Here is an 18,783-nt window from a genome sequence, read left to right as displayed (position 1 = left end):
GTTATCACCAGTCAAAACGTTTGATTGACTTTTTAGCAAGAAAAATGTCTTTTATCAGTCTCAAATTAACACTGACATTTGTTTCTGGTGGTAATCGCAACATAATAATGATCCAAAGCGAATGCACTCACAGAAAATTATCGTTTACAGATAAAAAAGTCGATTAAATCATTATATATCATAAACTGAAACGTTCTGGGGGCTTTTTTATGACCATTTTTAGTGCTTAACACATCCTTCACGCTTGGTGTGAACCGAACAAACCATTAAAGTGATCATTGAACTATTTTTTGTGGAGACGAGTATGTCAAATACGTTACCGAGGCAAAGTTTATATGAAACTTTCCGTTGAGGACCGAGAGAAAAATTAATATTAGGCAAAAAACTTTTCGACCCCATTTTTTGATTTTAAACTGTGTGCAAACTTCAGTGGGAGTGTCTTTTGGCTATAGGAGGAATTTAGAAGGGATTAGAAGGATGAGAAATGTGACCATTTACGATTTTCGCCAGGTACACCTCGAACCAGTGAAAAATGCTATGTTATCACCAGTCAAAACGTTTGATTGACTTTTTAGCAAGAAAAATGTCTTTTATCAGTCTCAAATTAACACTGACATTTGTTTCTGGTGGTAATCGCAACATAATAATGATCCAAAGCGATTGCACTCACAGAAAATTATCGTTTACAGATAAAAAAAGTCGATTAAATCATTATATATCAAAAACTGAAACGTTCTGGGGGCTTTTTTATGACCATTTTTAGTGCTTAACACATCCTTCACGCTTGGTGTGAACCGAACAAACCATTAAAGTGATCATTGAACTATTTTTTGTGGAGACGAGTATGTCAAATACGTTACCGAGGCAAAGTTTATATGAAACTTTCCGTTGAGGACCGAGAGAAAAATTAATATTAGGCAAAAAACTTTTCGACCCCATTTTTTGATTTTAAACTGTGTGCAAACTTCAGTGGGAGTGTCTTTTGGCTATAGGAGGAATTTAGAAGGGATTAGAAGGATGAGAAATGTGACCATTTACGATTTTCGCCAGGTACACCTCGAACCAGTGAAAAATGCTATGTTATCACCAGTCAAAACGTTTGATTGACTTTTTAGCAAGAAAAATGTCTTTTATCAGTCTCAAATTAACACTGACATTTGTTTCTGGTGGTAATCGCAACATAATAATGATCCAAAGCGAATGCACTCACAGAAAATTATCGTTTACAGATAAAAAAGTCGATTAAATCATTATATATCATAAACTGAAACGTTCTGGGGGCTTTTTTATGACAATTTTTAGTGCTTAACACATCATTCACGCTTGGTGTGAACCGAGCAAACCATTAAAGTGATCATTGAACTATTTTTTGTGGAAAAGAGTATGTCAAATACGTTATCGACGGCAAAGTTTATATGAAACTTTCCGTTGAGGACCGAGAGAAAAATTAATATAAGGCAAAAATTTTTTGGACCCCATTTTTTGATTTTAAACTGTGTGCAAACCTCAGTGGGAGTGTCGTTTGGCTATAGGAAGAACTTAGAAAGGATTAGAAGGGTGAGAAATGTGACCATTTACGATTTTCGCTAGGTACACCTTGAACCAGTGAAAAATGCTATGTTATCACCAGTCAAATCGTTTGATTGACTTTTTAGCAAGAAATATGTCTTTTATCAGTCTCAAATTAACACTGACAATTGTTTCTGGTGGTAATTGCAACATAATAGTGATCCAAAGCGAATGCACTCACAGAAAATTATCGTTTACCGATAAAAAAGTCGATTAAATCATTATATATCATAAGCTGAAACCTTCTGGGTGCTTTTTTATGACCATTTTTAGTGCTTACGACATCATTCACGCTTGGTGTGAACAGAACAAACCATTAAAATGATCTTTGAGTTATTTTTGTGGAAACGAGTATGTCAAATACGTTATCGAGGCAAAGTTTATATGAAACTTTCCGTTGAGGACCGAGAGAAAAATTAATATTAGGCAAAAAATTTTTGGAACCCATTTTTTGATTTTAAACTGTGTGCAAACCTCAGTGGGAGTGTCTTTTGGCTATAGGAAGAATTTAGAAAGGATTAGAAGGATGAGAAATGTGGCCATTTACGATTTTCGCTAGGTACACCTTGAACCAGTGAAAAATGCTATGTTATCACCAGTCAAATCGTTTGATTGACTTTTTAGCAAGAAATATGTCTTTTATCAGTCTCAAATTAACACTGACAATTGTTTCTGGTGGTAATCGCAACATAATAATGATCCAAAGCGAATGCACTCACAGAAAATTATCGTTTACCGATAAAAAAGTCGATTAAATCATTATATATCATAAGCTGAAGCCTTCTGGGTGATTTTTTATGACCATTTTTAGTGCTTACGACACCATTCACGCTTGGTGTGAACAGAACAAACCATTAAAAGGATCATTGAATTATTTTTGTGGAGACGAGTATGTCAAATACGTTACCGAGGCAAAGTTTTAATGAAACTTTCCGTTGAGGACCGAGAGAAAAATTAATATTAGGCAAAAAATTTTTGGACCCCATTTTTTGATTTTAAACTGTGTGCAAACCTCAGTGGGAGTGTCTTTTGGCTATAGGAAGAATTTAGAAAGGATTAGAAGGATGAGAAATGTGACCATTTACGATTTTCGCCAGGTACACCTTGAACCAGTGAAAAATGCTATGTTATCACCAGTCAAATCGTTTGATTGACTTTTTAGCAAGAAATATGTCTTTTATCAGTCTCAAGTTAACACTGACAATTGTTTCTGGTGGTAATCGCAACATAATAATGATCCAAAGCGAATGCACTCACAGAAAATTATCGTTTACCGATAAAAAAGTCGATTAAATCATTATATATCATAAGCTGAAACATTCTGGGGGCTTTTTTATGACCATTTTTAGTGCTTACGACATCATTCACGCTTGGTGTGAACAGAACAAACCATTTAAAGGATCATTGAATTATTTTTGTGGAGACGAGTATGTCAAATACGTTATCGAGGCAAAGTTTATATGAAACTTTCCGTTGAGGACCGAGAGAAAAATTAATATTAGGCAAAAAACTTTTCGACCCCATTTTTTGATTTTAAACTGTGTGCAAACTTCAGTGGGAGTGTCTTTTGGCTATAGGAGGAATTTAGAAGGGATTAGAAGGATGAGAAATGTGACCATTTACGATTTTCGCCAGGTACACCTCGAACCAGTGAAAAATGCTATGTTATCACCAGTCAAATCGTTTGATTGACTTTTTAGCAAGAAATATGTCTTTTATCAGTCTCAAATTAACACTGACAATTGTTTCTGGTGGTAATCGCAACATAATAATGATCCAAAGCGAATGCACTCACAGAAAATTATCGTTTACCGATAAAAAAGTCGATTAAATCATTATATATCATAAGCTGAAACCTTCTGGGTGCTTTTTTATGACCATTTTTAGTGCTTACGACATCATTCACGCTTGGTGTGAACAGAACAAACCATTAAAATGATCATTGAGTTATTTTTGTGGAAACGAGTATGTCAAATACGTTATCGAGGCAAAGTTTATATGAAACTTTCCGTTGAGGACCGAGAGAAAAATTAATATTAGGCAAAAAATTTTTGGAACCCATTTTTTGATTTTAAACTGTGTGCAAACCTCAGTGGGAGTGTCTTTTGGCTATAGGAAGAATTTAGAAAGGATTAGAAGGATGAGAAATGTGACCATTTACGATTTTCGCTAGGTACACCTTGAACCAGTGAAAAATGCTATGTTATCACCAGTCAAATCGTTTGATTGACTTTTTAGCAAGAAATATGTCTTTTATCAGTCTCAAATTAACACTGACAATTGTTTCTGGTGGTAATCGCAACATAATAATGATCCAAAGCGAATGCACTCACAGAAAATTATCGTTTACCGATAAAAAAGCCGATTAAATCATTATATATCATAAGCTGAAGCCTTCTGGGTGATTTTTTATGACCATTTTTAGTGCTTACGACACCATTCACGCTTGGTGTGAACAGAACAAACCATTAAAAGGATCATTGAAATATTTTTGTGGAGACGAGTATGTCAAATACGTTACCGAGGCAAAGTTTTAATGAAACTTTCCGTTGAGGACCGAGAGAAAAATTAATATTAGGCAAAAAATTTTTGGACCCCATTTTTTGATTTTAAACTGTGTGCAAACCTCAGTGGGAGTGTCTTTTGGCTATAGGAAGAATTTAGAAAGGATTAGAAGGATGAGAAATGTGACCATTTACGATTTTCGCCAGGTACACCTTGAACCAGTGAAAAATGCTATGTTATCACCAGTCAAATCGTTTGATTGACTTTTTAGCAAGAAATATGTCTTTTATCAGTCTCAAGTTAACACTGACAATTGTTTCTGGTGGTAATCGCAACATAATAATAATGATCCAAAGCGAATGCACTCACAGAAAATTATCGTTTACCGATAAAAAAGTCGATTAAATCATTATATATCATAAGCTGAAACATTCTGGGGGCTTTTTTATGACCATTTTTAGTGCTTACGACATCATTCACGCTTGGTGTGAACAGAACAAACCATTTAAAGGATCATTGAATTATTTTTGTGGAGACGAGTATGTCAAATACGTTATCGAGGCAAAGTTTATATGAAACTTTCCGTTGAGGACCGAGAGAAAAATTAATATTAGGCAAAAAACTTTTCGACCCCATTTTTTGATTTTAAACTGTGTGCAAACTTCAGTGGGAGTGTCTTTTGGCTATAGGAGGAATTTAGAAGGGATTAGAAGGATGAGAAATGTGACCATTTACGATTTTCGCCAGGTACACCTCGAACCAGTGAAAAATGCTATGTTATCACCAGTCAAAACGTTTGATTGACATTTTAGCAGGAAATATGTCTTTTATCAGTATCAAATTAACACTGACAATTGTTTCTGGTGGTAATGGCAACATAATAATGATCCAAAGCGAATGCACTCACAGAAAATTATCGTTTACAGATAAAAAAAAGTCGATTAAATCATTATATATGATAAACTGAAACGTTCTGGGGGCTTTCTTATGACCATTTTTAGTGCTTAACACATCATTCACGCTTGGTGTGAACAGAACAAACCATTAAAATGATCATTGAATTATTTTTGTGGAAAAGAGTATGTCAAATACGTTATCGACGGCAAAGTTTATATGAAACTTTCCGTTGAGGACAGAGAGAAAAATTAATATAAGGCAAAAAATTTTTGGACCCCATTTTTTGATTTTAAACTGTGTGCAAACCTCAGTGGGAGTGTCAATTGGCTATAGGAAGAACTTAGAAAGGATTAGAAGGATGAGAAATGTGACCATTTACGATTTTCGTCAATATCATCAATATAGAACTTTCCGTTGAACCGAGAGCTCCCTTCAATGGACTGAAATCATAAGATAACATGGTCTTTGAGTTAATTGGGGTTTAGAATTCTTCTTTTATATTTAAAATTTTGGGACGTCTATCTTGCAAGATTCTTGTAAGATTCTTGCAAGGTAAGCGTCCGGATCTTGCATCTTGCAAGATTAGCGTTATTTGCAAGTATCTTGCAAGATCTTGCAAGATAAACGTTATTTGCAAGAATCTTGCAAGATCTTGTAAGATAACCATCCTTGCTCGTCTAGGGAATAAATGATATTTGTAATTCTCTTTCATCGCAATAATAGATGGGGATAGAAGGTTTGGGTCATTTAAGCTCTAATTCTTTAACATTACATGGAGTTAGCTAATAGCACAGTTGGGTAATACCACAGATCCAGCCAAATGTTTGTGCTAATTTTGTTGATTGAATATGAATAATTTATTGCAAATTAAAAACTTCCGTTTTTCTCGCGTTTTATGTTTAAATTTTTGCCAACATGCCGTTGCGAAAAAAGCCACTTATTTTGAGTTTTTAAATGTTGAGATTTGAGTTTGGTTTTGCTGATTTCTTTGAGCGATCTGTCGCACTGTACTTGAAAGCATTGGTTGCCTAGATACCGTATAAAAACCAGAGTACTTTCAAACTATATTATCTGTAAGTCTGTGAGTTGCACAGCAACATCGTTTTTAGCGGTTTCCATTAAATAATCTTCGCTGGAGTTTTAAGCGTTGCGCCCACTTAATGCATTAAACCATTTTTAATGTTTTAACTCAACTAATTTAGTATCTTATTTCGTGTTTCGAATACATTAACTTAACTTATTACTGCATTAGCTTGAGTTCGGACCTTACTTTAAATTTGTCATACATTAACGTTGGCCGGGCGTCAACCACCGTGTAGTTTTTTTGCCAACTATTATTGCCATAAGAACTGTTCAAAAAATTATTGATGAAATAACTTATTAGGATTCAACAAAAAAGCCGAAACAGCGGTGAAGTCTTGCTTTCTGATTCCGGCAATTTTTAGCTGTTGTTGTCAAGTAATGCTATATGAAGAGTTGATAAAAAAATAGTGCTACGCCGGAAAAAATAGTCTAATCAAGGACACAGAGATGCATAATGTGCGGATGTTACAAACAGAACGGTAGTTGATTTGAAAAAATAGCAAACGGTTACCCTCTCAAGGATATTTAACTATTCGAATTCGCCTCACAATTTGATGATTTCTCGTTGACTGTAAACCATATAGCGGTATTCGCAAAATCATTCTCGTTGCAATTGGAGGAGTTGCAAATTTCATTGATAAAATAGATCGTCAGTTCCTTATTAATACTTCAAAAACATAAAGTAGGGAGTGTAAGAACTAGGTTTTTAGATTACATTTTTATTTTCTGTCACTATTTCATGTCACTTCTGCTAAATTAACAGCGGTGAGAAAAAGTTGAGAGAAAATACCCTAATCATCTAGAGAAATTTGTAGGTAGTGCAACTAATATAAGCCGAAAGGAACTTTAAAAAAACAATTACACTTTTGTTAAAGCTCTGCTTGTGAATCTCTCTACTGCGATAGCAGCCGTGTTGTGGTCCTGTACACTTTACATTACTTACGCAACTAGGATCAATGTTTTTTTGGTCAGGCTGCAAATTTTTGCCACTCTTATCTCACTTTCTTTTTATTGTGGAATTATAAGTAGAGATTTATGACAACGCTGAAGTTTTGTTCTGTTATTTAGCATTTTAGAAAATTATTCAATCAAAAGGGTATGAAAAATTGTCAAGACAGCAAGAGCTAATTGGAACATAATTGGCAGTATCCAATGAAACGAGAGAGAGAGAGAGAGAGAGAGCAAACCTGAACTCTCTGATTTAAATAATCATATAAAGGACCAATAGGTTCCCTGAGTTATAATGATAAAAAAACACCATTAATTATTTCTTGAAAGAGATGGTGGTTTAGAAGTTACATTTTTCTCTGCAAGGCAACGTACTTTTTTGATGCAACAACAATGAACAGAAATTTTTATAAGAAACATACTAAAGGTAGGTTAATCTTAACAATATCCTGTCAAGTTGCATGACAATATATCATCAAGATATAAGGAAAATTGCAGGATCTTTGCATGGGTATCATAAAAAAAGATCTTGGCAAGATAACCAAGAGCGATTAGTACTGACATATTCAGACGTAGCAAGTTGTAGAAGTCAAAACACACCTTTTTTGAGATAATGCATTAAAAATAGTTTAATATACTGCAAGTTTCACTTACTGCATGAAATTGTTAAAGTTGTGTATTGTAAAGTTAAGTTAATGTATTACAAAGTTAATTGAATGAATTAAAAAAATAGATAAGGTATTTAAAAGGTTACCCTAATGTACAACAAGGTAACGAGTTAATGATTTAATAGAGGCAAAATTTAATCAATTAAAAATGAGATAAAATATTTCAAATCCAATTTAATGTTTTACAAATATGTTAGGGTAACGTACTTAGAAGATAAATTAATGTATTACAAAGTGAAGCTAATGTTTTTAATTATTACCCTGACTGACCCTGAACATTGCAGTTCTGAACCATTGTAAATCCAGTGACTGTATATATACATTTTTTACAATTGTATAGATTTTTTTCATGTCAAAACCTAAGGTGATAAATCTTTTTCAGAGTAAAATTGTAATTCTGATTTTAACCTGATTTTTATCTGTTCATAAATATTATCATGCAATTTTCAGCCTGATTAACGTTATCTTTTAACTCTTGTCAGCCTAAAATCTTTCTGTTTTGAACCTGTTTCAGCTCTGAATTTGAGCATAAAACTCACTGTTTTTAACCAGTTACAGCACTAATTGTGCATCACACCACCGGTGTATTCATATTGTATTACATCATACAACAGGCATATTCACATCATACGACATCACACCAAATCCATTTTCACATCACATCACAATTTAGAAGACAATGTACAAAAGTAAATATACATCGAATAGAAGTCAACTCAGCAGACGGGCGAGAGACTTTGCAAATAGTGACAGAATGCAAGTGTACTGATAAAGCTACATAAAATCAAAACAACAACAAAAAGAGTTTTCATTGCAAAGTGATGAGAACACAAAAATCTTAATGAGAAAATTTCAGTTCAAGGCATGCTTTTCTGACATGCGCAGGCGCCTTCTTGTTTTTGTAAATTTTACTGTACTGTTTTTACTATGAAATTCTTCTGAACTGTCTGAATAGCAGGTCTGGTTTTTTCTGGACATAATGACCTACTTTTTTGATGTAAATAAGATGTTTCAGTACTGATTTAACAAGTTAATATTGAAATAAGGAGGTTCAGTACTGAAACACTTTGGGTGGCCAGCCCAGGTTTATTCTTAGTTTTTTTGCTGCATTTATTAATTTGCCGTTGTTGAACACTGTTTGGTAACGCTCCTTATTAATATTCTGCTGGTTTAGATTAAGGCTGCCGATTCGTTTCCAATAGTTTTTCTGGATGTTTCCCGTTTGTGCCACCCAGTATGTTATGCACGCCACAATTACAGAACACGTGCGATTACGTACTAAATAATTATGTAAAAAACATGGAATTTGTGTCTGGGGGTGTAAATAAAATACACCCACTAAGCTGGGGGGGGGGGGCACAAAAAAAAAATTCAGGTTTTTTTTGCTTAGCATGCTGTCTCATACGATACTTAAAAGTGCAAAAAAAACTAGGAAGGTTGCTTTTTTGTGACCGAAAACTCTTCACAAAATGCATGCATTGTATACAAGCAAACGTATAAAACAAACAATATGCGCCCATTCTTAGGGAAAGGATTCAAAAATTACCTGACATCAAGTCGCTGAAGAAATTTATCTTCTCATAAATCTCTGCCACCTTCACGCCAAACTCAGTCACGATTTCCTGAGTGGGAAAACTTGCATCGTAATCAATGTTGGTTTCATAATCACCGTCTTCTGCTTTGCTGTGGAAAGTTCGGTAGCAATCCAGACAATAATGTGAACTAAAACCAAGTTATCATAGGTGACTTCTTTTCCTTCTGAGCCACCCTTGCCCCCAAATTAGAGGGTGAATAATATTTGCACCCCCCCCCCCCCCAACGGACGCACGTGCTATATTTTGACATAATGATTTACTATGTAATGGCACGTGCTCTGTAACTGGGGGGGGGGGGGTGCATAACGTACTAGGGGCACAGGAATAGGTTATGTATGAGTAAACAAAATAACGGTTTTAATCTTTGCTGGGATCTAATATGTTTCAGGAACCTAGACTATCCCATAATTGATAATTTTACATATTTATAACGGTGCATATAAATTATGGGTTTAATGGATGTTTTTGTTGCTACCATTGTTTCACGTTTTCTTAGTAATCATCGGACGAGCTAAAAAACTAATTAATTGGTAAAGTTATTCAGGTATGTATTATAGTACTGTTTTGCAAAGTATGAATTGTTAATTGATTCAAATGAGGCCGAAGACCAAATGAAACAATTGATAACGAATGTCGAAAGGAGTAGTCTAAATCTACACGTGTACCGCCGGGGAACGAAACCCAAATCAATATCGGTCTTAGGCAAATCAGAAAACAGGGTCCAGTACAGGGCGCTTTTTATTACGAGTCTTGTAAGTGTGACAATTCTCGGCCAAGATTTGGATCACACTTGCAAGTTGAGTCACCAGCCAAGATCAAATTTTCAAATATGCTTCAGAGAAAATTTCGAATTGCGAAAAACTTTGGAACGTGTCACATTTTCAAAATAAAACATTAGTCACTTTCTCATGCTGCTTTTATAACGCCCCAGAGCTATCTGAAACAATAAAATAACGACCCAAAGGGTCACAAGAGATCACATTAAGGGGTTTCAGCCGATCACATTAAGGGGTTTCAGCCGTTTTTGACCGTTTTGCAATCATTTCAGCTTGAATTTGCCCTATTTTTCTTTGTAAATACTGGGCCCTCACTTGCAAAGATAATTGAGAAACCATATAATGGGAATATGATTAATAGGTTTGTTGATTCCTTTGTTTTAAAGCCGGTCCAAAACGACGAAGTGAAGTTCGAAAACAGCAACTTGTTGGAAAAAAGGGTTCCGATTATATGGGTTTAATAAACCATCTTTTAAAAAAATTAATCGAGTCATAATTGGACACCTCACAGATATTTTCAACAAAGTCATAGATGAATCACATTATCCCGAAAGCCTAAAAGTTTCAAAAGTTGTGCCAATTTTCAAGGATGAAGATCCAAATGAGCCTAACAATTACAGACCAATTTATTTAGTACCACTTTTTGGCAAAATTTTTGAAAAAAAATTATTAAACGAAGACTGATGTCATTTCTGTCGGGAAAAAATTTTCTCCAGAAAACAATTTGGTTTCCTGAGTAAGAGATCAAAGGTCGATGCCATAACAGAAAAGCTGGAAAACATTCAGAGATTACGTGAGAAAAACGTTCGGGCTCATTGTACCTTGCTGCAGCTCTCAAATGCATTTGATACTGTTGACCACAGCATATTGCTAAACAAATGTTCCAATTGTGGTTTGAGAGGCAAAATCGAAGAGTTTTTCAAGTCTTGTCTTAAAGATCTCAAACAATTCGTTCGATATAAAGGAGAAACATCCTCAACTAAAAAAATTGTGTGCGGAGTCCCTCAAGGATCAGTATTGGGACCATTTCTTTTTCTATTATATATAAACGATATCGTAGACATACAAAGCACAATAATATTCTGTTATACGCAGATGACACAAACATATTTGGCAAATATGAGTAAACTGAACATACAAATGATCTGAAATTTAATTACAGCTGGCTAGAGAATAACAAATTGACACCAAATATTAGAAAACACTACTACTTCTGCTAGGACCCAACAATTTATCAGACAAAAAAATTAATTGGAAATGGGATGAAGCTGAGGAGAGCAAATGCGTTAAATATTTAGACGCTAAAATTGACAACAAACTCACATTTGAAGAGCACATAGACTATGTTCAAATGAAATGTAACCAATACATTTCGATTTTTTATCAAACAAAAAAGATACCTGCAAAGAGAATTACCTCTGAAAATTTATAAACAATACGTTCAACCACAGTATCAATATGGAATTCTAAAATATGGCACGGCGATTAAAAAATGTTTTTGAAAGACTACAACATCAACAAAACTTCTCATCAAAATGGTTTTTGGTTTCCCAAAACATAAAGAATTCCGTAATTGTAGATCAAAAAACAAAATTCCATCAACATTTGAGCTGCAGACTTCGGAATTTTTTATCAAAAGTAATCCGAAGATCACATCCTAGTGAATCTACTAACTCGTTCATAACTGACAAGGAAGTCGACAGATTATTCTACACTGAACGGAGAATCAAAACAATACCTCTCATAGAAAAATTACCACGCAAGAAACGAAAACTAATCTCAGTTTGATTGAGAATACTCTACAATAGCATATCTGCTCTTGACTTTGATATAATAAAAATTTTGAGAATCTGCAAAGAAAAGGATTTGAAAAAACTGCTGCACTCCTTTCTGAACAATTACCTAATCGATTCCGATTTTTTGGGAAACTTGTATTGAAAACTTTGTGAAGTTAAAAACAATTAGACAGTTGGTGCGTAAAATTGGTTATTAAACCCCCCTTCTTTTGCTGTTCCTCTTGAATGGTCCCAGTATACGTAACTAAATGAATTTCGAACATTTAATCTAATTATGAATACCTTTGTCACGGTGCTGAAACAGGCAAATTGCCTCCTACCATTCGTTCAGTACGACGCTTTATACTCTAATTTGGTGAAATTATTCGAAGCTTGAATATTTGGTACTGAAAACAAATTTATTCATTATTATTATTTTCTTGCAAATTGACTGAACTCAAAGCGCATATCAGATCTTGATATCGTCAAACAGAAGTAAAATAACTCAGAGCTCCGCTGTGAAAGTTCCGGTGTTGTCCCGTGGCACAATTATACTCAAAATTGCAAAAGTCAATCCTGGTTGGACGATCGGACCAGACGATAAAAATGGCCCAAACTAGCCTTAGATAGTTTTACCGGAGTATTTTCAATGTTTGTAGTGTTGTAGTCAAAAATTCAAGATTTTAGAGTCCCATTGTTGCATAGTTGAGTTAATGCCCAATTCTATTGGAGAATTTGGCAGTATTGTTTCAGTAATAGACACAAACTACATTCGTTTGCAAAATATCCAACTTCCGAAATGATCTAAGTTTAGGTATATTCTAATAAAAATTAGAGCAACCACGGTCTTCTTGTACGTATTAATGTATATTAAACGGGTTATTATTGGAAAAGAGACCAAAAGCCGAGCTAAATTCTTAGATGTAAAAATGAAATCTGGTATGTCACAAAGGTGTCTATGTCAACATGGTAGCCGATAAAATTTGTCAATATCAACATCAACACAGACCAAAATTTCCCACATCCAGACCATCCCAGACCAATAGTTAGTATCTACGTCGAGAGCGTCCCGGACGGAACGTGCTTATTTTCAAATTTTTGTGCTCAAATAGACTTTTAGACTTTCAGACTTTCATATACACATTTTCTCGTCTTTGTTCAGATCTTGATGCTTAATTAGCATTGTGTGTCCAGATTTTTGCGTCGTTACCCCCTTACAAATCTTTGGTTTCAAATTATAAAAAGTATCTGTTGAGAAATCCCATTTAAATTTAGTTTCTTTTCCTTTGGCCTTCTTCACTCCACGGAGATTGCAGCGTTGTGTCTAAAATTTCTTGTGCTCACCAGATTTTTTTGTGTTCACGTGCAGATTTTTGCACGTTTTTTTATGTTCTTAGACTATACAATTTTTATCGAACGGCGCCCCCATTGTGAGTTCATCCTAGTTCCAAACATACTTGATTTGGTCTGGGACTTCAACCGAAGTTAATTAAGCTGTCTTACAAATAGAGCTTTTCCTTGACATGAAAGTTTATTTTTACCTATCAACAGACAGCTGTTGTAATAGGCTGTTTTATTGGCCTGTTGACAAACAAAAATTGGTATTTTCGGGGATTTTTGACTTAATGTTTAGCATGAATTTCCTGTTTTGCTCTCAACACTGCCCAATTAACGGGTATATGTGGACAAACGTGACTTACAGTCCTCAAAAACTTTTTAACTGGCGATGACAATGCACATAGTTGTCAATAAATTGGTAGATCTGAAGGCTCTTTTTTATAATTAGGAACGTTTTATCAAACCAATCGCGAGAATTCATCTCAATTTGTCTCTCTTTACTGTTTTTTTTTTAGTTTGCCCAATTTTGAAAACTTTAAAACTTTACAAGGCGAAAACATTGGGTTCCTAAAATGTTTCAGTAGTAGAATTTTTTATACTTTATAGTTATTGTTATAGTAGAAAACAAGCATGCATAGCACTGTTTTATAGGTTCTGATCTAATTGGAATCGGCTAAAAAACAATTAAATCAAATTTTGGTGCGTTGCAGGTTTGCGAATCTCAAAATTTTGTATGTCGAATGCCCACAGCAACATTTTCATGGATTTCTCGTTTAATCACAGCTGGCAGTATATTTGATTTCAAAACCTGTTATCAGTTGACTTTTGTTTGGGAGGGCGTGAGAAGTTTCGTCACGTTTGAAAGTCAAATTTGATAATAAGGAGACATAATTATTGAAATAGGAGTGCCACGAATAAAGGTTTATTAACAATTTTTTGACACAATTTGACACCACTCGAGATTGTCACCTACGCATCATGACAACAAAATAAAAATTAGCGAAAAAATAAAAACGGAATAAAACTGTCATTTATAATAAACAAGAGGAAAAAAGATAAAACGATCAAGCCCATTACAATGATTCCAAAGTCTGAAAGCAAATCTACGATCTAAAAATTCGGCATTGTTTTTTTAAATTCTTTCTTGATTTCTCCTCATCTCATTTCAATCACTCAGATTTTGTGTCACTATTTTTTTTTCAAAATAATAATGCTCTAAACTCATAAATTTTATCTTAAAAATAAGAGCTTTAATTAGTTGCTTTTTAAAGATACTTTTGCCAATATGGCTGTTGTTCGCTCTAATTTGTTGGGTTCTACGCTGTGACTTACTAAGAGATTTTGGGCTACTTAATTTTATTTTTAAATTGTAGCTTTTTTAAGTGATTATGTTGCACTGAAATCGTCTTATTTTCAGTTTTGTTCTGTTATGTGCCTTTTATCAGTAGTTGTGTTTTTCGCCAACGTTTTTAATTGCAACTTTGTTGATTTTAAATATTAAGTCCAAGTTTCTTGTGCCGTTTGTTGCAGAACTGTGCTTGACAGCAGATTTCCGAGTGTTTTTATATTTTGTTCTCAAATTTTTTCTTTGGGGACGAAATCAGTTTTGTTCTCAAATTAAAGTTGAATTATCTGCATGAATCTGTTTTATCTGCAGTGGTCGGTTTTCCAAAATTTTTTATCTAACCTATTCGGCTTTCAGTCCAGCTTTTTCGGGCTATGTCGTATATTCTTACTAGTTCCTGGCCCGGGTCGAAAGTCCTCCCTTAGATCCTTCCATTTTGTTGTAAAAGTAGGAGAAAGAGGAAGATTGTTTATGGGGGTAACTTGATGTAAGAGTGAGGGGGTAATTTGGTCAGGGGCAAAAGGATGTAAGAGAAGGTCTGCAATGGCAGGACTTTTGAGGAATTACCCCCTGCCAAAATTGCGATGTAGGAGTGGGCTGAAATGGGCTGCAATGCGAGGACTTTTGAGGAAATATCCTCCTGATCAAAATTTAGATGTAAGAGTCGGGTACAATGGGGTGCAATGGGAGGATTTTTGAGGAATTACCATGACCTAAAATTGGGTTTAAAAACGGGGGCCTAAAAGGGGGTAAAAGGATGTAAGAATCGGAGGGTAATGGAGAAACTACCCCGACTCTTAAACCGTTTTACCCTCCTTGACAGACCAAGAAGATGTAAAAGTTTTGAGCTGCATTTTCCATTAAAAAATCCTCCCATTGCAGCCCCACTCTTGCGTTCTTATGGGCGAAAAAATTCGACCCAGGTGAAGGATAGTAAATAGATAAATAGCTGTACCTTTTAGTTGCGCATTTTCTCCCCAAGTCTGTCAGTTGATTGGGAATTAAAAACAAAAGTGAACCCCACTCTGGCCTAAAAGTTGTCTCGGCAGACAAAAAAAGCACAGCAGTTATAAACAAAACAGGAGCCAAATTCAATTTCATTCTGAACTAGATTTGAACGTTTATTATTTTTACTAAAAACAATCAAAGTTCAACCTTGAACTTTAATTAACTTATCCTCGATAACTAGAATTTTCAATATTCTAAATGTCTTCTATGATAGCAATGGTTTATAAGACAAATTTGGAAGTTTGCTTAATGGCTTGTTTGTTATAACTAGGCCTAGTTAAAACAATAGTTTAATTTATGACACTAATCCGGTATCAATAAGGTTTAATCGATTTGCAGTATGATCTATTTCAAAGGGAATCAAGTTAATGTTAATATTTCCCAGAGAGAGGTCTAAAACCAAAAGTCGATTAGTCCAGACCGGTGCCGTGAATATAAGCCAAAAGGAGAATTAGTCAAAAGGAAAATTAGCCCAAAAGGAGACATTACCCAATCAGATTTGAGAACTCAAGTCTTATGACAGTCCAAGCTTGATCTTAGACTTAACCCTGGTCACGAACCAACAACAAGATTTTACATATCCAAGTTTAAACCTCAACTTGGGCTTTGAGGTCTTAAGAAAGTGTATGAACGTGTTCTGTGCGTCTGTGAGCACGCGTGATTGAGCGAGTGTTTGAATGTGGTGTTTGGTGTGTATGCAGTCGTGACTGTCCCTCAGAGATTCACTCCAAGGCCTTAAAGGCAATGCTGCCTGTTACTATAACCGCAAAATTCTGAAAATAATATACATACAAATTTGAAAACATGTCATATAAAAAACGATTTGTTTAAGAGAAACAAATGAAGCAATGGCTTGAGAGAAACCTTTTTTAAAAGGTTATTTCACTTATTTCAGACTTCAACTTCAAACCTTACAACAGGAGTTACAAGATGCTTTCCAAAGGCTCCTAGAAATCTTTGGGTAGCCAATTTCGCTCATTAACAACAATCTGGAAAACAATTAGCTCTTTTGTTTTTCCACAGCTGGGATATTGAAATGTTCCTAAAAACAAGCCCGCAACCCTCCGAAAATTAACTAAAGTCAATTTTTCTGACTTGTTTTTGAAATTGCATAGATGCCAAAGACCAATTTTTGCAGTATTGGTATTTTTATTCAATCACAAGACGTTTTATTGAATTGTAATGAGAGAATAACAAGAAACTCGAAAATCGTTGACACGTTACTGAATTTTAAGGTCATTCGAAATTTTAGTTTAAAGTTTGCTTTAACTAAGAGATATTAGTGATCCATTATTGTGTATGGAGAGTTTCGAGTTGATATTTTCAATGGGGCTATTGAAGTTTCATAATTCGAGAATTTTTAGCTAACTTTGACGCTAAATTTTCCTGCTTAAAGGCTTTTTTAGCAAATCTTGCAGTCATTTTTGACATTTTTTCATTGTGAGGAAATTTGAACCTTTTTTGAGACATTTTCATGTATTTTTTCCATTAACTCAGCGTCGTTGATTTTGTGGGGAGAAAGAGTTGACTCTTATATTGGACTTACTTTTATAAAATTCAGATTTAATTATTTAATTATTAATTATTGTTCCGACCCCACTTGTGGGGGGGGGGGGAGGAACTATATACTCAAATGGGTTTTTTTTTGTTCAGTCAATTTTGGCCGATCGATAAATTCATCGCAGAGAAATGTGAGTGGTATCATTAAAAAGCCGGTCGTGATTTTCGTTTTTTTTTTCGAGGAGTTATCGAGGATTGAAGTTTTGTGTGAACACGGGCCATTTGATCACTTTTAGTGTGACTTTTCTTCAAATTAAGATATATTTCCTATAAAAATAATATTTCAAACTTAAATATCTTGCCAAAAAATTAACCAATATCGTGTTCCTAATAGGCTAAAGGCGATAAAAAGATTAATTCTGGTCTCATAGGGAGCTTCAATATCAAAAAAATTCGAAATCTATCGGAGAGCTCTTTTTTTTTTATAAAACTTTTCTACTCTTTTTTGTTTTTTTTTCCAGTCACCTAGAGACAAGTCACTTTTCATATCGAAGTTCCGTTAGAGACAAACTTCTTTTACAGTCAAATGAAGCCCAAAATTAGTTTTCAAGGAACTGCTCATGTTTTTTTTTAAATTCGACCCTGAGTTTTCGTAATTTTAAATGAAATTTTGAATTTCTTTTTGAGGTTTTACTAATTTTTTGAAGTCTTATGGTATGAACCCATTGACTAACAGTGCAATATGTTCCAAGAATTAAGTGAGCATATATAGTGCTTTGAGTGGACAGCTAATGGCTGTTAAGACTTTAAGATTTTAAAAATAAATTTTCGAAAATTTTTTCGAACATTAACCAATCATAAACTTATTATCGTAAACTGTATGTCATTTTCTGTGATGAGTGCACCCTCTTCCGTCCTACTGTAACCCAATTTGGTCTAGTTGGCGGTTTTATCTTCTAACTTTTAGTAATATGACTTCAATGACACAAGACTTCGAAAAGTTTTAAATTTTTTTTTGAGTATTTCCGTATTATTGGTTACGTTTTAAATCCTATCCTATTATCCTAAAATTGACAGCTCCTATTAACTTAAAGAAGACGTTCTGTGGATCACAGATATTAGGGAAAAACCTATGGTTTCAAATGGCTTCCACCTTTTCTTCTCGCACTTCTCTTGTGAGTTTTTGGTTTTTGTCTGATTTTGTTGTTGTTTTCATAGTCATAAGACTTGTTGTGATGTCTCATTGATCACCTATGCATAGCAAACATCCCCATACTCCTATTGAAGCATATTCGAGCGTATTTGTTGACTTCTGTTGAAATTTTTTGAGTTTAATGACTTAAGAATTTAAAAATATTTTTTCGAAAATATCTTTGAACATTGAACAATTTTTAAAGTTTTTGAACCGTTTGTCAATCTCAGTATTGACAGAACCCACTTGCTTTCTACTGAAATTTAAATAAATTTTGTTGGCAGTTTTATCTTCTAACTTTTGATTATATGACTTCAATAACACAAGAATTCAAAATTTAAAAACAAAATTGGATATTTTTGAATTATTGGTTACTTTTGAAGTCTTATCACATTATCCAAATATTGTACACATTATCCAAATATTGTTTTAATCCCACTGGCTTGGAAAAGACATTCAGAGGATCACAGATAAAGGTTTCAGAGAAAAGCTAATGGTTTAAATGGCTTCGAACATTTCTTCTCGCCCTTTTCTACTGAATTTTGATTTTCGCCTGTTTTTGTTGTTGTTTTCTTAGTCTTAAG

General features: G+C 34.3%; 1 protein-coding gene across 2 annotated transcripts in view; it reads right to left on the bottom strand.

The window, feature by feature from the left end:
- Positions 1-15,857, bottom strand: part of LOC142354377 (uncharacterized) — a 49,775-nt gene extending 33,918 nt beyond the window's left edge. For both annotated transcript variants that reach the window (XM_075406652.1, XM_075406653.1), the window contains exons 1-2: positions 15,455-15,857; positions 9,217-9,392 (exon numbers count right to left, since the gene is read on the bottom strand). In XM_075406652.1, the coding sequence (XP_075262767.1) occupies positions 9,217-9,392; positions 15,455-15,600 (322 nt within the window). In that variant the 5' untranslated portion in view covers positions 15,601-15,857. The remainder of the gene's footprint in view (positions 1-9,216; positions 9,393-15,454) is intronic.
- Between the last annotated feature and the right edge of the window lie 2,926 nt (positions 15,858-18,783).

This window comes from Convolutriloba macropyga, chromosome 15 (assembly GCF_964194025.1).
Source record: "Convolutriloba macropyga chromosome 15, txConMacr16.3, whole genome shotgun sequence".
Taxonomy (NCBI): Eukaryota; Metazoa; Xenacoelomorpha; order Acoela; family Convolutidae; genus Convolutriloba; species Convolutriloba macropyga.
The sequence above is the reverse complement of the archived record's forward strand: the minus strand, read 5'-3'. Positions and strand labels throughout refer to the sequence as shown.